At 38.7% G+C, this 23,259-nt stretch overlaps 1 protein-coding gene across 1 annotated transcript in view; it reads right to left on the bottom strand.

The window, feature by feature from the left end:
- Positions 1–676: 676 nt before the first annotated feature.
- Positions 677–23,259, bottom strand: part of LOC136859314 (prolyl 4-hydroxylase subunit alpha-1-like) — a 618,020-nt gene continuing 595,437 nt past the window's right edge. The window contains exon 15 of the mRNA XM_068225775.1: positions 677–850. Within this exon, the coding sequence (XP_068081876.1) occupies positions 677–850 (174 nt within the window). The remainder of the gene's footprint in view (positions 851–23,259) is intronic.

The following is a 23,259-nucleotide window of genomic DNA, read 5'->3' as shown; positions in this document are numbered from 1 at the left end:
GGACCATGAAGCTGATTTTATGTAAGTTCACTATACAACAGATTTTGGAGAAAATGGATCAATTTCTTATATTTTGATGCTTTGGCATGTGCCATTCAGTTGCTCAAAACACGTATACTCGCCGCTCAACAGGCTATTCCATTACGAAACACTAGGTACCTGACTCACCTTCTTAATTATTACCAGGATGAGATTTTAATATACTGAAAATTTTTAATTGATCCACACATTTTACAACTTATGGCGTACACAATTTTTGTAATCATTGGAAAATACTATTGTAAATATTAAGGCTTTTTTAATATGATTTTGATCATTAGTCATAGAATCATTCTTTACATAATTGTTCCGAGCTGCCAGTGAAGAGTTGGCGTGGAATTACATTAGTAGACAAAAAACTTGAGTGATATCTTTAAAAGTAGGAAAGATCAGAATATGTAGATGAAGTTGGAATTCGAGAGGACAAATTGGGGCAAATATTCGTTTATAGGAAGAAGAATTAGGGATTGGAATAACTTACCAAGGGAGATCTTCAATAAATTTCCATTTTCTTTGGAATCATTTAAGAAAAGTCTAGGAAAACAACAGATAAGGAATCTGCCACCTGGGAGACTGCCCTATGTGCAGATAAGTAGTGATTGATTTTGAAAAATTAATGTTAATTGCTTCACAATTATTACTTACCCCACTTGGATCCGGCAAGCACAGGGCAAGCTGCATGAGTTGTTGAAGCATCTCCATCTCCACTTTTATAGAGATTATACCAAAATGCAGCACTTCCTTTCTTGGGCCACAGTGCTACCTTCAGCACTGGGAATACTGTAGCACCACCTTGTGGGACATCATTCAACTGAAATGAAATTACCTAGTATTTATTAATGGAAGTTAAGATCACTGAGAAAATAATGAGAAATTGTAATAATTGTTATTTTATCTGTCTCTTCTCCTCTTCTTTACGTAATACTTAAAAGGTACGCGACTGAGGTTGTAACCGCAGACGGATTAACATTCTTTACCCGATACCTCCATTTTTTTACTCGTCGTTGGGTAGCCTAGTTTGACGAAATGGAGTCGCTCAGCGGATACCTCAGGGTTTTCTTGTTGTAAGTAAGACATGTAATCTTACTGTAGAATTCGCTTTACGTGAGTTCAAGAAAATTCCAACTCACGGGTGACACCTATCGCTACTCAGGATATAATAATAATCATCGCCGACAACCTTATCAGAGTATTGACTTCGAGAGAACTTACCATAGTTAAATGAACACTTAATTACACGGTACCTTTTTTTGCCATTAATTAACTTACAAACTAGACAGTAATTAAGGAATTCATGACACCAGCAATTATAGAAAAATAACAAGATATTTATTAATAAAATATTAAGTTATTAAATTTCCGTATTATGCGACGCATTATTTAAAATTGACTGAAAATACGTATGGAGAATGAGTCAGCGCCGGCTCGTAAATAAACGAAAATAATATTTAGTATTTAAATTATTAAGCAGATCAGTTCCTTTGTGAAGTAGAAGTTCAATATTTACACTTTTACAATAGATCACTGGACACATCTGAGGTCCACCTCGCAATTGCAATGTAAGTATAACATCGACACAAATAACTATTTCCGATAGTTCACTTTCTTTAGTCTGATTAAACCAGTCTCACTTGGACATAATATCCAGCCGAAATGCCTCTCAAATACACTAATAAGTTAAGTCTGAATAAATTGGAGTACATTTAAATAGATATGAATAAATTAAAAGAAATCAAAAATAGATCTAAGTAAATTAAGATAATTTCAAGTGAAAATCCGAAGTCTTGATTTTGTTGCAACGATCTCGTTGTGCTTGGATAACTACTTACGAACTAAGGCATTCCTTCTTAGTGCCAGTTAAATACGGCTCCTACTCTAGCCTTTCCCTAGCTGAAGTTCGTTAAAGAAAAGTACGATCAAACGGAGAAATATTAATCGATCTAGCTATCTATCTAATTTCAACACAATCTTTGGCTGTCTTACACATGTCCTTTTAGGTTCAATGTCCCTTTCTATAGTTATCTATCAATAACATTCAACTACAATGCAAGCTACTTCTCTCTTATGCAGTTACTATGAAGCGCTATGCCGCGGGTTTTAGAAACATAATCTCATATACGTCGGTGTCGTAATGTATCTGGTTAACTACAGCTATTCAAAGTATCGTAGTATTCTAATGTTCATTATAAATCATCTACACTGACATACGATTACGTCACGAGCATACATCTATAATAGAAAATCCAGTTCGTACCTTGGCTTGTGTAGCTCCAGCGGTGTGGGCACTCTTACTTAAACAAATCATAAATTAAACTTGTAGTGTGGCATTACTTAACTTGCAGGTACACGATGGTCCTGCATTGCGTAAAACCATCTCATATCACTATATATATATATAACTCGAAACTTTCATCCAATTACCATAATCATATTCTTATTACAACATCCATTTAATATTAACACCGTAGCCTCCATAATAATATATCGCGTTCCCAACTTCACGACTACGTTAAAATACCACACAGTTACTTAATAATATTTACAAGTCAGAGCTTCTCATAACCTACGAACGAGTTCAATGCCCTTTCTATGAACCAAACAATGCGTAATTCCATTTGTTTCTTTCTACACCGCGCACAACCATTCGTGACGTCAACTTTAAGCATTACTTCAATGAAATCTCTATAATCTCGCAGTATGTCATTTCAATCAGCTGTTTCACATTTCTCTTCAAACCTCACGCTTCCTACAAGTATTCTGGTCGATATAGCATAAACTATTGCTATATTACTAAATCGTAACTACGAACTTAATTATCTCACACATCGTTGGTAATCCTCACTTGCATTGCCATATTTATCGGTCTACAATTAGCCCATCGGCACATACCTAAGGTACATGTGTAGGCAAACCAAAAATTATACAATAAAATATTATGAATGACTTAGCTCGCTCGTGGTTGTCCCTGGTCCAGCTGTTCCGTTCCCAATGGATGTAGTTGGGTCTTCGGTTCGGTCACGGATCAGACATCTGGCACGTCATCCGCTCCTTCGTTCTGGAAGTACTATCAGGATTCCCGTTGCCTTCCTCCGTCAGGGCTCGGTTGGATGGTTACCCACTGCCTTCCTTGTCATTGTCTGGTCGTATGGTAAGATGAATTGTTCCCAGGTCGGTCCATCACGTGAATTTAGCACATCATCTTGATCATATTCTTGTCAGTCTCAAAGTTGAAGATTATATTACAGTATACAGCCATTTATGCTATTCTTCTCTGACATCTTTAATCCTTAATTTTATTTATTTTTATTTTTCTCCGTAGCTCTTCGATGTATCTGCAATTTCGTACGTAACGACTTCAGTACGTCTATTTTCGTCTGAACTGCTTTTGAATCTAGACGAAAACTTATTCTTTATTCTTATCAATCGTTAAAATATTTCTTTTCTTATGCGCGATTCATTTGCTTCTACTAAAGAATTATTCCGCTGTCGGTGATTGCGTCCGCTCTCGTTGTCGTGAAAATTCAAGATGAAGATTTTTTAATAATAATGTTTTTTCTATTTTTTTGAAAACAATACTGTAGACCGTCCACTGTCCGTTTTACTCGAATACTTGACCATTCCATGACGTATATGGCCCTCTGAGTCATCATAACAGGTGACTATTCCTTGCTTGATATAGATTACATAGCCCATACCTTCGGTCGGCGCCATTTTGTAATCTGTCGTGGACGTGTCTTTCATGTCTCTCCGAACAGTTTTGAACAGTTTCCTAGGGGAAAAGGTGGCCAGGCGTAGAGCTAACCACAATGGTGGAAATCTTTACCTTCCACTCCTACAAGGGCCTTCATGGCCTGTACGTAGGTGACTTTGTTTTGCTTTCTTGTGCTAAATAGATGGACGATAGTTCATGGCGAGGTTTCAGTTTGTCCAAAATCGTATACACTATTTGTTGAAACTAAACTACACAGACACCGGCAGCTTTGTGACGAACTCTTACTCACAATTTAGATCCATCAGTTTTAATAACGCACAAAAAAATTTATCTAGAACCAAAACACTCAATCACCTCAAAACACACCAAGACCTGCACGTGATAAATGTAAACATAACGTCTATATTAACACCAACAACTCCATGTCGCAATAGTCCAGCCGTTTACCAACATGTGACATTGTTGGCACAAAGCTCGTTTTACGGTTGGCACAGTAGCGTAGCCAGGATTTCAGTTTGGGGGGGGGCATTTATTTTGATAGGTGTCCAAACTTCCAGAGTTTAGGTGGTATAGAATACCTAAAAAGGAAATGAGTGTCCTTGGTTCCAAGTAAGAGTGGTGGATTCGTGCGGATTCCAGAAGCTGGTAGTAATCATCATCATTATCATCTTCTTCTTCTTCTTCTTTTCTTCTTCTTCTTATTCTTCCCACATCTGTGGAGTCACGGGTGCGAAGTGTGTCGCACATGTGAATTTGGCCCTGCTCTTCCCGACGCCAATCCCATATGGAGGGATATAATCAATGCTGTGTGTTTCTTTGGTGCTTGGTAGTGTAGTATGTTGTCTGAATATGAAGAGGAAATGTTGGGACAAACACCCAGTCCCCAAGCCATAAAATAAATGCGGTAATTTTATTATAATAATGGTCATGGGATAAGCTATAAAGAAGTGACATTTTATACGATTAATGCGGCAAAGAAACACACACATAAACGTCGAATAAAGATTTCTCGCCCTTCTTTTCCATGGCTATACTGCTAATACTGAGAGTTGGCGTCTGACATTTCTTAGAGGGAGGTCCGTTTACTGCCTGCCGAGGCGGGATAAAAGGAGTGGCTGTGTGGTTGCTATGGAAACGAGGGTGGGGCGACTGCGGTTGCCATGGAGATAAAACTTCAGGGCAGCTCGTCTTGCTGGGAGTTGCCAAACCTCTCACTTCACTTGTGAACTAGATCTTGTCGCAAGCAATTCAGTGTGAGTGGCCGTTAGTAAGTTTCTAATTGGAATTTAATGACTTTCAACATTCGATTCGTAAGATTCCCAGTTTCGCCAGTTACTTGAGGGATGTCTTCCTGTACCAATCCTTCAGTAAGGAATTCCCTCACAGCAACCTGACTGTTTGTATGTCACTGATAAGAACCTGATTGTTTGTATAAGAGTGATCGTAAATGGGACGACACCGCGTGGCCAGGTAGTCTACAATAGATCACAGCGGTCAGAATGAAGGAGGGAACAAGTGAGCCGGAAGCGAGGGGTAAGAGCATGTAGAAAGGAATGCTGGAATGTGGCAACATCGTGAAATGGCAGTGCAGTGCTCCTCCCTCCAACCTTACCTGTCAGACGCCAATTTTAGTTAAGTCTAGTATAGATGTTGAAACAAAAGAATGATGGCCCACCGTGACTCGTTATTTCGACATTATAAACAAACTTTAGATGACACAGACTTAGAATCTTACCGCATCTTAAGAAATCGCACAAAGCAGTTAATCAGAAATTTTAAAAATGTGCATATTTCCGGAATTTTGCTAACAACTTTAATTCCAATCGCGCATGGGACCAATTTAGAGCTCTGGGAATAGGAAAACATCAACAGAGCCAGACAACTCCTGATATTCTACTTGACGAACTGAACGATTACTCTAGTAGAATAAATATTCAACCTACCCCAATTAACTGCACCGACTCACCGCCCTCCCCTCCAGCCAATCCACCATTCACATTTCACAGTGTCACAGAAAATCAGGTTAAAAAGGCTTTGTACTCGATTAAATCAAAGGCCACGCGTGTAGATGATATTCCTCTTACGTTTATACATAACATTATGGGTGCTGTCCTGCCTATACTGACGCACATACTGACTACTGTTTACTAAACGGAATTTTCCCTATTGTCTGGAAGACAGACAATATTGAATATTATACTGGTACCTAAGAGTTTAGACCCACAATCACTCTCTGACATTCGTCCTGTGTCCATACTCCCTACGCTTTCTAAAGCATTTGAACGTTTAGTATACGAGCAAGTTCTGGAATACCTAAATAAAAATGCTGCTTTGGACCCTTTGCAATCTGGATTTAAGAAGGGTCACAGTACCGCGGCAGCACTTTTGAAGGTAAGAAGAAACGCTATAGACAAACGACTGCTCACTATACTTATCATTCCTGACTTCAGTAGCACCTTTGACACTATAAAAATTCCGACTATGATAAAGTAAATGGAACTGCTAAATTTCGACCTGGCTGCACTTTAGTTTTATATTTATATTATTTGGGTAACCATCAACAGCGTGTAACAGTAAACGACAAGGCGTCAAAATGGAAAATGAAATTTAGTGGTGCCCCACAGGGCAGTATTCTAGGGCTCTTAATTTTCTGTATTTATATCACTGACATACCATCCGTGACAGGAAATAACATATCGACACTGCAAGACGAGATATTAACAATGATCTCCGATGACTCAGTATATATGCACAACGAAATTCTCTTATACAAAACTCCACAAAATCTCAGGCAATCATAATTGGATCACGAAAATTACTGAGCTGCTCAAACAATGTCGCAATCCCGCCTATCCTACTGAATGGTAACATTATTCCCTACAGTAAAGCGGTTAAAAATCTCGGCTTAATTATGAATGAAACACTTGATTGTTCTGGTCACACGAAAGAAATACTTAAAAAGACTTTTGGAGTGCTTCACCCTCTTAAACGGCAGAGGGATATATTGCCATTGGAGCTAAAGGCCAAACTAATACAGACACTCATTCTCCCTATTCTTGATTATCGTGACGTTGTTTTAGTTGATATGGCGAGAGAAGAAACACTTAAACTTCAACGAGCACTGAATTCTTGCCTGCGATTTATTTACAACGTCGGGTACGAAGTTCATACCACCCCATACTATCAGGCTGTCTCATGGTTGAAGCCTGATAAATGCCGGTAGCTACACACTTTTACGATGGTGTTTAGGAGTGTTAGCTGAAAGTCAGACACTGTATATTACTTCTAATATCACCTTTTACCATCATTTCACAACTTAAATACACGTTCTAGATCCTTTCTTTCTATTCCACTGCACCGCACAAATAAAATTAATAGATAATTTGTGGTGATCGGCGCCATATTATGAAATTCCCTGTCAGCTCAGGTCAGAGATCAAGATTTAAGGTCACCTGCCGAGACTACCTGCTGAGGACAGCTGACTGAATGGTTGAAGTGTGAATGTGTACGTGCCTGAGGATTAGTCATTTTTAAGAGTTTTTAATATTAAAATGGAGTATGGATTTTAGTGCCGGGAGTGTCCGAGGACGTGTTAGGCTCGCCAGGTGCAGGTATTTTTATTTGACCCCTGTAGGCGACTTGCGCGTCGGGATGAGAATAAAATGATGATGAAGACGACACATACACCCAGCCCCCGTGCCAGCGAAATTAACCAATGATGGTTAAAATTCCCGACCCTGCTGGGATTTGAACCCAGGACCCCTGTAACCAAACGCCAACTCGCTAGCCATTTAGCCATGGAGCCGCACTTTTAAATATTAATTTAGTTAGTAATTTAAATTTATTTTGAATTATATTAATTTATGTAGTTTTAACTGTTTTACGTATCTCCGTATTTTATTTAAGATTGTGATTAATATGTGGTTAAGTGTACGAGAGGGCCTCGAGCCCTAACTTCGCCACTGTAAAAAAGGCACTAATAAATAAATAAATATAGAATGTAAGGGGTATGGGTATGGATATTTTGTTAGCTGGTAAAGAAAAATATACGTCACAACATATGCTAGGGAGTGTTTACCTTGTCCTATTAGTTTCCCTAGCGGTTAGGGCAGCGCAGCTGTGAGCTTGCATCCGGGAGCCAGTGGATTCGAACCCTTCTGTCTGCAGCCCTGAAAATGGTTTCTCGTGGTTTCCCATTTTCACAACAGGCAAATGCTGGGGCTGTACCTTAATTAAGGCCACTGCCGCTTCCTTCCCACTCCTACGCCTGTCCTATCCCACCGTCACCATAAGGCCTATCAGTGTTGTTGCGACGTAAAGCCAATTGTTAATTCGTTTCCATCGCAAGCCTGGGGTGCAGAATATAGTAGTATAAAGTTACAGTTTTATGACGCTAATATTCGTATCTATATTTTTTATTAACATGCCAGAAACCAACTACATGGAGCTGGTGCCATTTCAACACCGTTTTGAGGGCCACCGACCAAAGTCGAGATTTGAACCTGCGAACTCGGACTCAGAAGGACAGCGACTCAACCAACTGAACCACATGAAAAGGAGGCGTTTGTGATTATTGTTATACATAGATTCAGTTAGTATGTTTGCACAGGTTTTATGAAGAGCATTTATTAAGGCGTACGTTTTCCAACTGTCCTAAATGCACGAGACCGGACGGAAGAACTAGTTGGAAGCTAAAGAGCCTTGCAGGGGTGTCGCTTCCTTCTCTGTACACTTTTCCAAACCAAACTCCATGGCGTAACAGCCCCGAAGGGCCATCGCCCACCAAGCGACCGCTGTTCAGCCCGAAGTCCTGCAAATTACGAGGTGTCCTGTGGTCAGCACGACGAATCCTCTCCGCCGTTATTCTAGGCTTTCTAGACCGGGACCGCCATCTCACCGTCAGATAGCTCCTCAATTGTAAGCTCGCGGGCTGAGTGTACCTCGAACCAGTCCTCACATCCAGGTAAAAAACCCTGATTTGGCCGGGAATCGAACCCGGGTCTTCCGATAAGAGGCAGGCAAGCCACCCCTACACCGCGGGGTCGGCTTGTTACGTTTAGGTCTCCTTATTTTAGAATTAGACTTAAGGCGTCCTGCATTCGATGCCCGCCATTGACAGAGTTAAGAAAGGCATGGTATCGTGAAGATACTGCCTTGTTTGGGGGTGCAATAGAGTTGGCCATGAGTCTCCCGTGATCGAAATATCTACGACTTGGCAGGTAGTCACCTTCACGGGGCGTAGTACCAAAGTGGTTCCTTTTTTAGAAAAAAAATGAAGAACGATATTATCAATTTTACGAACAATTTCAATAATGCAGCCGGTTTAGAGTACAGAAGCTATGATTTCGATTGATGGATATAATTACATGGTAACAATCAAAACCATCAATATCTACAGAAGATCCGTCACCGCACTTGGTAGGACCGGCTTTATTTTCATATCCACCGGGCGAGTTGGCTGTGCGGTTAAGGGCGCACAACTGTGTGCTTGCATCTGCTTCGAACCCCACTCTCGGAAGCCCTAAAGATGGTTTTCCGTGGTTTCCCATTTTCACACCTTAATGACAGCTGATGGCGGAGCTGTTGAGGATCCAACCAGCCTTAGGGCTGAAGACTGAACATACAACATACAATTAAGGCTACGGCCGCTCCTTTCCCACTCCTAACCCTTTACTTTCCCATCGTTGCCATTAGACCTACGGTGCGACGTAAAGCTAATTCTAATTCTTTCCACAACCCCTTCCAAGGAAAAGTTGTATTCCACGCTACTTGCCTAGACTTGGCCACTGAAATTATTTCGTGGGTACGCCACTGCATCCACTCACCATTTAAGGTACAAGGTAAGCCCGAAGAATGGTTGATACTCAAAATACACCATCATAAATGATGCGGTTATGACTCAAAAGTACTAAAGAAAGGTAAGGCACGCGACCTAGTGTTTTAAGTAGAATCTGAATCAATAGAACGTGACTTGCCATTTTAAAAATGTTTCATGCATCGACTGCGACTCAAGTCTCGGCCGTCTTGATGAGAAGATAGAACTATTGGAACTGAGTTATCACGTCCGCTAATTACAAGATAGTTACATGCACTTTTGATGGTGCCATTTGAGGTTCCAATCAGTCCCCGGGAATTTGACAAAATATATAGACCTACCTATAGAACTAAGGCACGCATTTGCGATCTGTCTTGCAACTGTTAGAATTACAAAAAATCGTAACTTACCGAGGGTGCACATTATTTTACCCTTAGTGACAAAACGGTCCGTCTTCAAATAAAGTTACTTATATGGCACAAAATAAAGAACTAACGTGCAGCTCACAATCCTGTCACAGTCTTCCGAACGCTGCAACTTAAACACAAAACATCTTTCAACCACGGTACAACCCCAGTTTCCTGGAACCGATCTGCAAAAGCTGACACGATGTTGTAAGCTTACAACTGTTTCTGGCCGTGGACACCGTTATCTCGATGGTCACGTTCCGGCCCCCTATTGAGTAATCCCTGGCTAATTGCCCTTTTCCTCATCTTTGGCATTTGTCAACACACAGTTGCATTCCCAATACCGAGGCCTCTACAGTGAAGTATCCCCGCGCATCGCAATCCTAAGTGTTTTCCTTTCATTCAAGCAGTACAAATATTGAGAATTATGAATGACCGTATTGAGCCTTGCTAGTAGATTCTTTGTCGCTACGTTAATTTAATATTTCGGCGTAACTTTGTAAGTTGTTCGTACCGTACGTAAAACAACGGCTGATCCTCCGTCTAGTTCAGGAAACATTTTTTTTGGGGGGGGGGGGCCCCACTGACCCCCCCCCTTGGCTACGCCAGTGGGTTGGCATATGTATAACATGAAGTTATGCTGTTCAGAAAACGTTTCCTCCGAAAGTATATCCTCAAGACAAATTTCGGGATTTAAAAAAGGTTATGATTGCCCATGAAGTACCAATGTTGGTCACATTGTGAATGGTGCGGTCTACTGGTGCGGTGCAGCTTACCCTTACCCGAGTGGCGTGGAAAAGAAATTACCGTTGCGAGAGGAGAGAAAGCAGGGATGAAGTCATCTCTGCAGAGTGGTGCAATCTAACGGGGACATTTGGAATTGTTTTCCGATAGGGGACTTGCTGGTCTCATGCAACTCCCTAGGACCGATACTGGCGGGCTTGCTACCTGATGCTATACATCGTATGCAGGTTTAGCCTCGACCCTGCTGAAACTAAGCAGCGGCGCGTTGTGCGCTAGGGAGTTGGCGTAGGAAAGTCAACTCCCTAAGATTGATTTGAAGACGGCGGAGTTTAATGGTTCGTTACGAAGCATTAGTACATCGGACGACGAAAGGTGCTTGGTTTTAACACATTTTAGAGTACATGTTAGGTTTATTAAACTGAAAAATAGGAAGAAATGACAAATGAAGCGTAAACTTATTGGGAGTTGTGCAAACCTGCAACAATACCACGCACCGCCCCTGCATTTACACCATATCCCACTTTCTGGTCCTCTGCTTCAACAAAAGGCTTGTGTGCTCCCAGCGCTAGCTCTGCACTTTCTGAAGAGATATAGAATTGATGCTGTCAGTATCTGTGGGAAGGCAAATAAAGTAAACACGGAAGAGGGCAAACGAAAAGTGGGTGCGGGAGTTTCAGTCCATATGCTGCCGCTACCACCTGCAAGACGTGTTTAACATGAATGGAGTGGGAGTCTTCTTTAATCTGATGCCCAATAAGAAACACTGAAGGTGAAGGACATAAAATGCCATGGCAGAAAACACAGCAGAGAGATGCTGACAATAAAACTATGTTGAAATTAAGATGGCTCTGAAAAAGTTAAAGCCACAATGAAATATTTAGTACTGTTTATGTCATAATTTTTAATTTTTTCCACAATGCATTTCAGAGCTTATAGTCTGGTTATATTTAAAATTAAAGGCACTAGTCTTTTAAAAGTATAAAAATACAGTGCTTTAAAACTACCAGCAGCTTCAATTTGCCATGCAACTACAACACTTATAACAAAGCATAGATGACCACTACCCTCTTCTGTAGCTGGCTTGTGAAGGTACGAAAGCGAATGGCTCTACAGAAGAAAATTATTTTGCTGACTTTGGCTCACTGCTTGGTGCATCGTTTTTATGACCCGGAATTACCTAATGTAGAGGTGGTATTTATGCCACCCAACACAACCAGCAGTTAAGTCACTCAGTCATGGCATAATTGCCATTATAAACCATAAATACAGAGTCTGTTTTATTAAGGCAGCTATCAGCGTGTTAAAGTTGCAAGATGTTTTAAGAACGCCTGGGATCCAAATGTTCAGAGTGTTGGAAATGAAGGAGGTAATTGATAATCCACCAACATAGAATATGTCTGTATTGTGAACATGTCAGGAGATTCTGATACTGATACTCTGCAGGTCACTTGTTCATCTGTGTGTACATCAGTGCGTTGTATATAAAACGAAAGACCCAGGCAGTGACACAAAATATGTTTCCAGTATGAGCTATAACTTGATGGATCAAGAAAACATTCAGGAGTCTCTATTTGTAAGACGTGATCCAGAGTCCCTTTCTCTTCAAATGTTGGCTGCACCTTCACTGTTATTTCCTCGGGTCAGCACTTAACCAAGACTTCGATAGTGCGCCGTTTCCGCGTCCAGGTTGGGACGCACGAGATCCAGGCTAGCTCGAAATTGATCACATCTTCTCGCTGTTCAGGGTTTATGGGCTATGGGTACCGCATGAGAAAAAGATCCCGGACAGGCAAGTGGATAAACCTAACTTACGCGGTGGACGTCTGCTACCCGTATCCCTAATTAGTTTCCACCTTCGGTACATAAAATATACGCTAGCTTTCACATAAATCAAAGCACATGTAGTAGAAGTCATTGAAAGACTGGTTAATTTTTACCATGTAGTATTTATTTTAGAAAAAATAAAGGTAAGTCTGAAGTTAAAAGTTGTCATAAATTCTCCCTTGAGAATGTAGGTAAGAAGTATTTAAAGGTTCTTGAAAAATATGAAGTACTTACGTTGAAAATAATAAATTAAAAATGTTAGATTGGAACACATTAAATTGAAATCATTAAATTGGAAAGCATTAAATTGTAAACATTAGATGTATCTAATTAGACAAAAGAAACTATATCGAATCACAATATGTACGGTATCATTGATTGAGAGCTTCAAAATATTGGACGCAGTTTTCATACTTCATCGCAATAAAAGAAAATTAAATTAGAATCACAGGTTTTTCTTATAAATCCTTGTGAAATTCCTCCTAACATTCATCTCGTCTTCATCTAGCATTCGTTAATTTCACTATAATAAGATATCTTCGCTTAATTGAAGCATTTTCATACTTGAACAGAGTATCTGGATTAACATGAGAATATGTACTCAGAAAATGTTAAAACACTAGACATGTATCACACTTTCAAATACACTTTCTAGTAAACTTTCCAATAAACTTTCATGGTTTTTCAAGGTTTTTTCAAGGTTGTTCAATATACCTTCAAGTAAACTTTCATGGTTCTTGGTATGCCTTCTTGCAGAGACAAAGATAACCCATTTGAGTCATTATATTTCACGAATCATACGATCAAATACCATACTTTAACAAAAATTATATGAAGTGATCTCTTATTTGTGAGTATAAATTAATTTAAGTGCATATCTTCGTCATAACATTGTGTTATCACGCACACCTGACAATCCTGTAACCAAATCATACTGTATACATACACAGGTGGTCCAGCATGTACGAAGACTCTAACTGCTATTAACCATCCTCAGTTATAAAGATAAGTCACCAGTGATATCGGATAAATTTTCAGAATAAGCTCCTAAGCTTTCGTAATCAGTATGGGAATTCCTACGATTACACGAAACATGTGGATGTGGGTTAATTTGATATCATTTTTCTCATCAGGAATTATCTGGTAATCCACAAATTGAACATCAACATACGGGCGTTACTGAGATCGTATCATATGCTATTCACGGCTAAATCAAGGAATAACGGTCGACTGAAGACAAACTGTCATCATCCATCATCTCATAAGCACGTAACTTGAAGTATTATCATCGCTAAAAATAACCTATGACTTCACTCACGATGAAATAATAATCATCACCAACATTAACTATCATAACCTCATACCATTATACATATATAAACATCGCTTCACAATTCATCTCATATAACTCCTCACATCATAATACACGCGTTAACTCATTCCAAATTGACATATATCATACTGTCACCATTGACCTTCTACCTTATCATTCCGTTGTAATCTCAATCTTTCAATGTTTCCATGAAATATTACCGTATTATTCTATTTAGCCAACAAAAAAATCCTACTTACGATCTCATTTCGACTGTTATATGGTGTCAAAAGCACTTACAAAACCTAATGTTTACCATAAATTCATATATAATTCACTTGGAGAAAAACTTAATCTCTGTTCATTAAATATAGACAGCATTACAAACGCATGGCTAATTATCACTGGTTATTAATATCCTACACATGGATTTGACATTCAGGTTCGATGATTACCTATCGACCTCCAACCTATCTATAGAAGTTGTCTTCTCATATATTTATTTTCACTTGTATCAATCAAGATAGCACTTCAAAAATAAAATACCATTTAAATACAAATGACTCAAGGACCTATCTCTGCTCTGGATCCCACGCTGTCATTTCATGTCCGGGTGCTTGCACATGCGGGTTCGGCTCACGGAATTCTCCCTCAGCTGTTTAGGGACATCTGGGCTTGTCTCGACTGGTTACCAGGCCTCATGGTCTAGAATCGTCAACTCGCGCCGCTTTCCTCTAGGTAGCTTCGCCTCCATTTTCTTAGTTCATCATGCGGTTGGTGTCTCGAGCCGTTGGAACAAAACAAGACGTCAGCTTGGTTAATGCTGTCATTTTATGGATATGTTTTACTTCAATTTACATATAATATAAGAATGTTGTTCTTTAGAAATTAATCTGAGACTTGTTCTAAAATTTGTAACACGTCTATGAATATTCTAGTCGAATTGTATTAATTATTAATATATGTATTTTCTTCTCTTCCGTTCTGTCGGTATTCTTGGTAGGTAGCCTCTTGGAGTTGGTTATATTGGCTAACACGTCGCCTTAGGTAGGAATCGTGATGTAGTGATGCGGAAATTTTTTATATTCTGCGCGTTCTATTTAATTTTGCGGAGTACAGTATTCTTGAGCGCTGGTCTTTCGTAGAATAGTTCGTGGACAAACTATGATCTATTAATGGTATAATATTTTATTAAAACGTTACTTTCTCTCCTCTTCAGTACTTCCTCGACGTTCTCTTGTAGTACGAAATGAACGTTCATTTGCAAAAATAATTCGTAACAATCTTCCTACTTCTTTCTTTACCACTGCCTTCTACGCTCCGCTCTTTTCAATCGCCCAACGAAAACATTACTCTTTTGGTTTATAGTCCTACTCTGACATTTTCCTATTGACGTTTTGACGACTTGTCCTCCATTTTAGTTCCACATAGGTCACGTTGGGACAGTGAAATGGCACATTATTTCCCCTACATCGATTTAAATATATTGCTTGCCATATATTTACATTACTCGTTCTTAGTCTTACAATGTGACTTTTCGCTGTTCATTACGTACTCTGGTGCGTGTTCCCTCTAATTCCTTCGGATGTAATGTCCTATCCATTTCATATGTGGTAGCTGTTCGTATCTTCTTTGCCTTACTGGGACGTTTGGCTACATTTCTTTCACTACTCCTTGAAATATATTTTCATGTTAGAGGCATTGTGAATACCTTTGTACTTTCCATCCATATCGCGTATTTCATAGGCGTTATTGTTAAACGATTTTTTATTACAAACAGTCCGTCGAATAAGTGCATGAATTTTCAGGACATTTTGACTGACACACTGGAAATTGTGGGTTTTTATTCAATATGAGATCACCTTCAGTTTAGGGTGGAACCTCTTGTGTTATACTCTTCTTAGCCGTCTTTGACACTGTCTGTACATCCTTTCTCTAACCAGTTGGTTGATTTCATCCTGACTTGGTCTCTGATCGATGGATAATTCGACTACTGCATCCCATGGTCCTGTGGGGCGAATATTATGGTGTACCATGCTCGGTATCTGTCCAATGGATTCGTGTATTGTGTTATTGACACTATCTTCCTTTATTCTAATAATGTCTATCCATCTCCAATGACAGTCTGAACAATAAATACGGCAGAATTTTGCTATTTCCTTCATACACCTCTCTACCGGATTAGCAGCAGCATGTCTCACCGAACAAAAGATGTGTTTGATTCCAAGTTCCGTCATTGCATCTTTAAATTTTGCAGACGTGAATTGTGTTCCCCTCTTTGATAATAATCTTTCAGGTTTTCCCATACAACACAATTCGCATTTTCCTTGGTCTTTACCCACCGTAGCCATTAACATCCCCTGTTTAATATCATATACTCTCATTATCCTCGCTTTTGCCTCATCCTCGCAAATTCTCGTCCTCCAATCTATCTATTATTTGCTTCAGTTTCTCATCTACACGTTGTAAGTTTTTCAAGTCCCTCAGTTCTTCCACTAACTCTTCATCCTATGGGATCAGTTCTATTTTACGGATTTCCTCTTCTGTTTCAACAGGATTGCGACTTAGAGCATCCGCCAACACATTATCCTTCCCTTTGCAATACTCAATATTTATTTGGAATTGTTGAGTAAACATCATCCACTTCGTTATTATTTCACTTGTCATTGCAGCCTTGAGCCCAAATATCAGTGCTTTATGGTCCGATCTAATTATTTTCTGATAACCATAGATAGTTTTCCTCCATTGTTGTAGAGCATATACTATCGCCGGCAACTCTTGTTCTGTGGTCGTGTAATTCAACTCATGACTTCTTAATTTTCGACTAGTAAATTTCAGATATGTTCGTTTCTGAGGTTGATCTTTTTCCTCCTGGTATAGACATGCCCCTATACCTATATTGGAAGCATCTGATTGAATTATGAATTCTCTTTCATAATCCGGATAACCTAATTTTATGCTTTTCGACAACAACGTTTTGATTTCCTGAAATGCCTTTTCTTCCTTCTCGTCCCATTTCCATCTGTTATTTGCTTTTAATAAATCTTGTAAGGGTGCTGCTGATCGGGCATAGTCTTGGAAATGGTTGGAGAAAAATTGGGTCATGCCAAGAAACTGACTAACTTGTTTCATCCGTTTCGGACGAGAAAATGCGCATATGGCCTTAATTTTTACAGGGTTCGGTGGTACGCCTGTGCCATCAATCATATGCCCGACAAATAATACCTCTTCCTGGCAAAATTTTGACTTTCCTAGGGTTATTCTGAATCCTGTTGCCCTCAGATTTTCGAATAATTTCGTCAGGCTGTCACAATGGTCTTGGAACGTTTTGGTTGCTAATATAAGGTCATCCACATAATAAGTCAAGAATTCTTTCACTTCTGGCGTCAAGTTCCTATCTAAAGCTCTTACTAGGACTGCGCAAATATACTTGATCCCAAAAGGAAATCTGCAATAAACATACGTTTGATTGTCGAACATGAATCCTGTCAACAATCTGGATTTTTCTTCTAAAGCGATGTGATGATATGAAGAGGTGAAATCCATGGTCGTAAAGTATTTCATGTCTCTAAATCGCTTAATAATATCCTTAATCTTTGGTACCTGATTATATTCGGGTATTAATTTTCCGTTTATCTGGCGCGCATCCAAACATATTCTCAGTTTTCCGTTACTTTTCATTACTATAACCAACGGGTTTAAATATGGACTGGATATCTTAGCTATTATGCCGTCTTCTTCCATTTCCTTAATTATTTTCTTAACTTCTCGGAAATGATTCTCCGGTATGCCGTACAATTTACATTTGTAAGTTGTCCAATCGTTTACCAGTAGTTTATATCTGAAATTTGGATTCTGTACAGGTTTGTTTTTAATATGTCGGAATATTCTCGCAAGTTTTCGTGAAGTATCTATTTCTCCGTAGGGAAAATTTTGGCATTAGCAATCGCCTCTGTAATGTCTGGCGTTTCACTTTCCTCTTCCGTGGCCATGACCTTCTCAATATCATTCATTATCTCTTCCTGTGTCATGCCTATCTCCTTCTCTCCCGTTTCAATTTCGTGGAGATTTCTCGACTGAGCATCTACTTCTTCTTCCTCTATTTTCATGCCGTCTGGTATGTAGATATCCTCATTTATTTTATTCCTTTCTTGGACCGTCTCTTACATCCTTGCCATCCATAGGATATCTCACTTCCAGCTTTTCCATGTCTATCGTCATTCCAGTCACTGTCATAAAATCTATTCCCAGTATTATATTATACTTGATCTTATTCATGATAATAAATGGATGTTCAAAATTCATTCTTCCGATGCTGATCTCGAGGTATATCTGGATATCACATTCTACCGTTTTGTCCGGTATTATCCCAAGTATTTGGACCTTCGATGTCTTGGAATAATTCTTTGGATAATACGCTGATGCTGGCGCCTGTGTCTAAGACACAATGTACCCTTAACTCACCAAATCTGGCCACTATGTTAGGTAAGCTATATTTTCTCCTCCGGGGATTGGCGATAAATCTTTCATCAAGTCTTCTGAGTCAATTTCCCATGAATCTACCTGTGTGATTAAATAACTGAGAATTTTGTGGTTTTCTGCGTCCTCAGCATTTTCGATCTCTCCATCTATCCGGAAATTGGCGTTTTTGCTTGTTATCCTCTCTTCCTCTCTCCTACACTCGAATTCTTTCGTGTTCGGATTGAGTCTTTGCTCCTCTTGTTTCCTTTTCTTGTACATTTGCAATTCGAGATTTTCAGCCCCCTCTACGTCTGCATTAACGTCTTGGTCTCGTATTGCTCTTTCCCACTTGTCTTTGCCATCTCGGGTTTCACTTAACTCTTGAATGTACCTTCGGTTGTAGTACACTTTATCTCGATTATCCCTATCATTTCTTTTTCCGTATCCGATTCTTCTGCCAGGATTGTATCTTCCTTCTCTAAACTGATTCCTGTACTGCATATAAGGTTTGTGTCTTCTATTTCCGGTATATGCTTCATGGTTAGAAGAATTTTTCCTACAATGGCATCTTTCTTCTTCTTTCCTTCTATCTTCCCGACCATTCCATTCTATTTTCCTACTTATTTTCTTCTGTTCCTCAGATATATTCTTGCCCTATCTTCCTGAATAAGCACATTGACGTTTTCCTCACCATTTTCATTTCTGATTAATCTACTGGTGTGTGGTACCGTGGTCATGTCTATCTGCCTCAGAGTATCCTCCATCTACACTGCGGTTTCTACGTTGGCAGCAGCTAACACTCTTTGAACTTCCGGTGGGATTTGTCGCTGTATCGTTTTAATTGCCTCTAGCTTGCTAGGTGGTGGATCAAGATCTTGGAAACGATGGAACTGATGAGCAAAATAGTCGCTGTATCTGGTTTGACCATTTGAGGCGTACTTTCTCGAATAGAGTTCCAGACGTAGGTTTTGCTGCACCTCAGAATTCCAAAATCTCCGTAAGACAGCCGTCTTAAAGTCGCTATACTCGTGGAATTAATATTTAAAGGCTTGGAACCATAGGCTAGGGTTTGAGTCTAAGTGTCTTTCTATGACCTTTAACCTCTTCTTTTCAGGAATGTTATGTTTTTTAAAATAGTCCTCCATCTCCCCGAGGAAACGTTTAGGTGAGATCCTGGCCATGTTATTGAAATGCTTTGGCCTGTCATCGTATGTTTTAATTACGTTGATAACAGTGGGGCTTCCATTTTTTACATTTTCTATATTCGTCTCTCCATTACTGTGATAAGACTGTGTAATCACAGTAGGTGTGGCTTCCCTTTCGTTTATTTGCAGCTCGATGGTTTTCTGCGTCTCACTGCAGGATGACATAGCCGCCTTTGTCGCTTGAGTTTCTTCCCGGATTTCTTGCATTTGTGCCTGTATTTATTTAATCCCTTTTTCTGACTTGCACACTCTCTGATCCAGCTCTTATTTGTTGTGCTTGATCTCGCCCCTCATCATGCTTATCTCGCCACCGATCTGCTCATTGGTCTGCTTGTATTTCGCCTCTATGTCCAAATTTGTCATTTGTATTCCTTCAGTCAACTTATCAATATTTTCCTCACATTGTTTCCATTTTCCTTGCGAATCAATATTCAACTTCTCCATGTTGACTGTTAATTTCTGCATTTCATTATCTTCCAAATTCTGGAGGCAGTTCTTACTCTCTATCATTTCTCCTCAAATCTTATTTATCTCCTCCTGAATCTGTTTGTTCTTCTCCCCCATCTTTCCACTCATTTCAGCTTTTAATTCATCCAAGTTACTTTTCATTTTATCCATGTCCGACCCTATTTTCTTGATCTCTTCTTTCATCTCCTCCATCATTACCTTCTGCTTCTCTTCTTGTTTTCTAGTTATCTCTTCCATCTTCTCTTGGTGTTTATTATTTCCTCTTTCATCTCCTGCATCATTGTCACCTGCTTCTGATTTATTTATTCCATCTGTTTCTTACTTATTTCCTCCATTATCTCCTTTTGTTTCTCCTCTTGCCTTCTTATCTCCTCTTGCCTTTCTCTCCTTACTTCCTCACCACGCTTTCTAGCTTCTTGGTCACGCTTTCTAGCTTCTTCTTGCATTTCCTTCCTTGCTTCTTCGTCACGCTTTCTAACTTCTTCGTCACGCTTTCTAGCTTCTTCTTGCCTTTCCTACCTTGCTTCTTCGTCACGCTTTCCATTCATTTCTTCCATCATCTGTTGCAACTTCTCTAACAATCCTCCTTGTTCTTCTTTCGTCTTTATTTCTTCTGTTTTTCTCCATTTCTCTTCTTGCTCTCTCTGATACTCTTCAAATTGTACCTTCATGTGGCTCAATATCAACATGTTGATTTATATATACCGCTTTCCAATTCTCTATGGATCTAACAATGCTCTAATATCTCCGCAAAATTTTCTCTACATATCAACTCCTCCAGCAATATCCTTACGACTACGTTATGCAAAAATATATATTCAATAAATAGGCTTAACTACCTAGATTAGGCTTCACGAGTGACCTTGTCCCATATTTTACCAAGACCCTTGAAATGTGTGGCCTACCAGATGTGATTCTAATTTTTTTAAACTCTCAATCTCGTCTAATATTTGAAAGGACTTAAAATAACATGCCTCCTTATACTTTACTTCCTTTATCTACATCATTCCTAACAGAATTGCAATTAACATATCATCATTAATCTCTGAATAGACCTTTAACCTGTCATGTTCATAATTGTGAAATTATCATATTCTATCCTATTCGGATCTTCTTCTAGCGTCGACTACTACTTGCTATCTCCTGCTAGCTTCTTCTTATTATTATTCCTCTATCTCTTCTCTCTTTCGTTTTCCATTTTTGCCAGGCATCTACTCGTTTCCATAGTCGTGCTGACTATTCTCTCTGTATTTACTTTGATTACAAAATCCCGTAATTATCAGGTCAAATAAACACTTTCCTATTAGACTTAGTTGTGTTCCTCTCTTTCTCTTGCCTCACTATCGTTCCAAATTCTACTTATTCCGATATCTTTCTCTTCAATTGCCCCACTGTTCTGAGTCAATTTCTTTATGCCGGTGTCTTTCTCTTTATTTATAAATCTAAGCACATATAGTAGAAGTCATTGAAAGACTGGTTAATTTTTACCGTGTAGTATTTATTTTAGAAAAAGTAAAGGTAAGTCTGTGGTTAAAAGTTGTCATAAATTCTCCCTTGAGAATGTAGGTAAGAAGTATTTAAAGGTTCTTGAAAAAATATCTTGAAGTTCTTAAGGTGAAAATAATAAATAGAAAAATATTAGATTGGAACACATTAAATTGAAAACATTAAATTGGAAGGCATTAAATTGTAAATAATAGATGCATCTAATTAGACAAAAGAAACTATATCGAATCACAATATGTACGGTATCATTGATTGAGAGCTTCAAAATATTGGACGCAGTTTTCATACTTCATCGCAATAAAAGAAAATTAAATTAGAATCACAGGTTTTTCTTATAAATCCTTGTGAAATTCCTCCTAACATTCATCTCGTCTTCATCTAGCATTCGTTAATTTCACTATAATAAGATATCTTCGCTTAATTGAAGCATATGCGTACTCGAATAGAATATCTGGATTAACATGAGAATATGTCCTCAGAAAATGTTAAAACACTAGAGACGTATCACACTTTCATATACACTTTCCAGTAAACTTTCCAATAAACTTTCATGGTTTTTCAAAGTTTTTCAATACACCTTCAAGTAAAGTTTCATGGTTCTTGGTATGCCTCCTTGCAGAGACAAAGATAACCACTTTGAGCCACTATATTTCATGAATCATACGATCAAATACCATACTTTAACAAAATTTATATGAACTGATCTCTTATTTGTGAGAATAAATTAATTTAAGTGCATATCTTCGTTATAAAGTTGTGTTATCAAGCACACCTGACCATCCTGTAACCAAATCATACTGTATACAGGTGGTCCAGCTTGTACGAAGACTCTAACTGCTATTAACCATCCTCAGTTATAAAGATAAGTCACCAGTGATATCGGATACATTTTCAGAATATGCTCCTAAGCTTTCGTAATCTGTTTGGTAATTCCTACGATTACACGAAACATGTGGGTGTAGGTTAATTTGATATTATTTTCTCATCAGGAATTATCTGGTAATCCACAAATTGAACATCAACATACGGGCGTTACTGAGATCGTATCATATGCTATTCACGGCTAATTCAATGAATAACGGTCGACTGAAGACAAACTGTCATCATCCATCATCTCATAAACACGTAACTTGAAGTATTATCATCGCTAAAAATAACTGATGACTTCACTTGTGATGAACTAATAATCATCACCAACATTAATCATCATAACCTCATACCATTATACATATATAAACATCGCTTCACAATTCATCTCATATAACTCCTCACATCATAATACACGCGTTAACTCATTCGAAATTGACATATATCAACTGTCACCATTGACCTTCTACCTTATCATTCCGTAGTAATCTCAATCTTTCAATATGTCCATGAAATATTACCGTATTATTCTATTTAGCCGACAAAAAATCCTACTTACGATCTCATTTCCACAGTTATAATGTGTCAAAAGCACTTACAAAAACCTAATGTTTACCATAAATTCATATATAATTCACTTGGAGAAAAACTTAATCTCTGTTCATTAAATATAGACAGCATTACAAACGCATGGCTAATTATCACTGGTTATTAATATCCTACACATGGATTTGACATTCAGGTTCGATGATTACCTATCGACCTTCAACCTATCTATAGAAGTTGTCTTCTCATATATTTATTTTCACTTGTATCAATCAAGATAGCACTTCAAAAATAAAATAAATTACCATTTAAATACTAATGACTTAAGGACCTATCTCTGCTCTGGATCCCAC

This window comes from Anabrus simplex, chromosome 1 (assembly GCF_040414725.1).
Source record: "Anabrus simplex isolate iqAnaSimp1 chromosome 1, ASM4041472v1, whole genome shotgun sequence".
Classification (NCBI taxonomy): Eukaryota; Metazoa; Arthropoda; class Insecta; order Orthoptera; family Tettigoniidae; genus Anabrus; species Anabrus simplex.
Note: the sequence above shows the minus strand (reverse complement) of the source record. Positions and strands in the feature narration are given on the sequence as shown.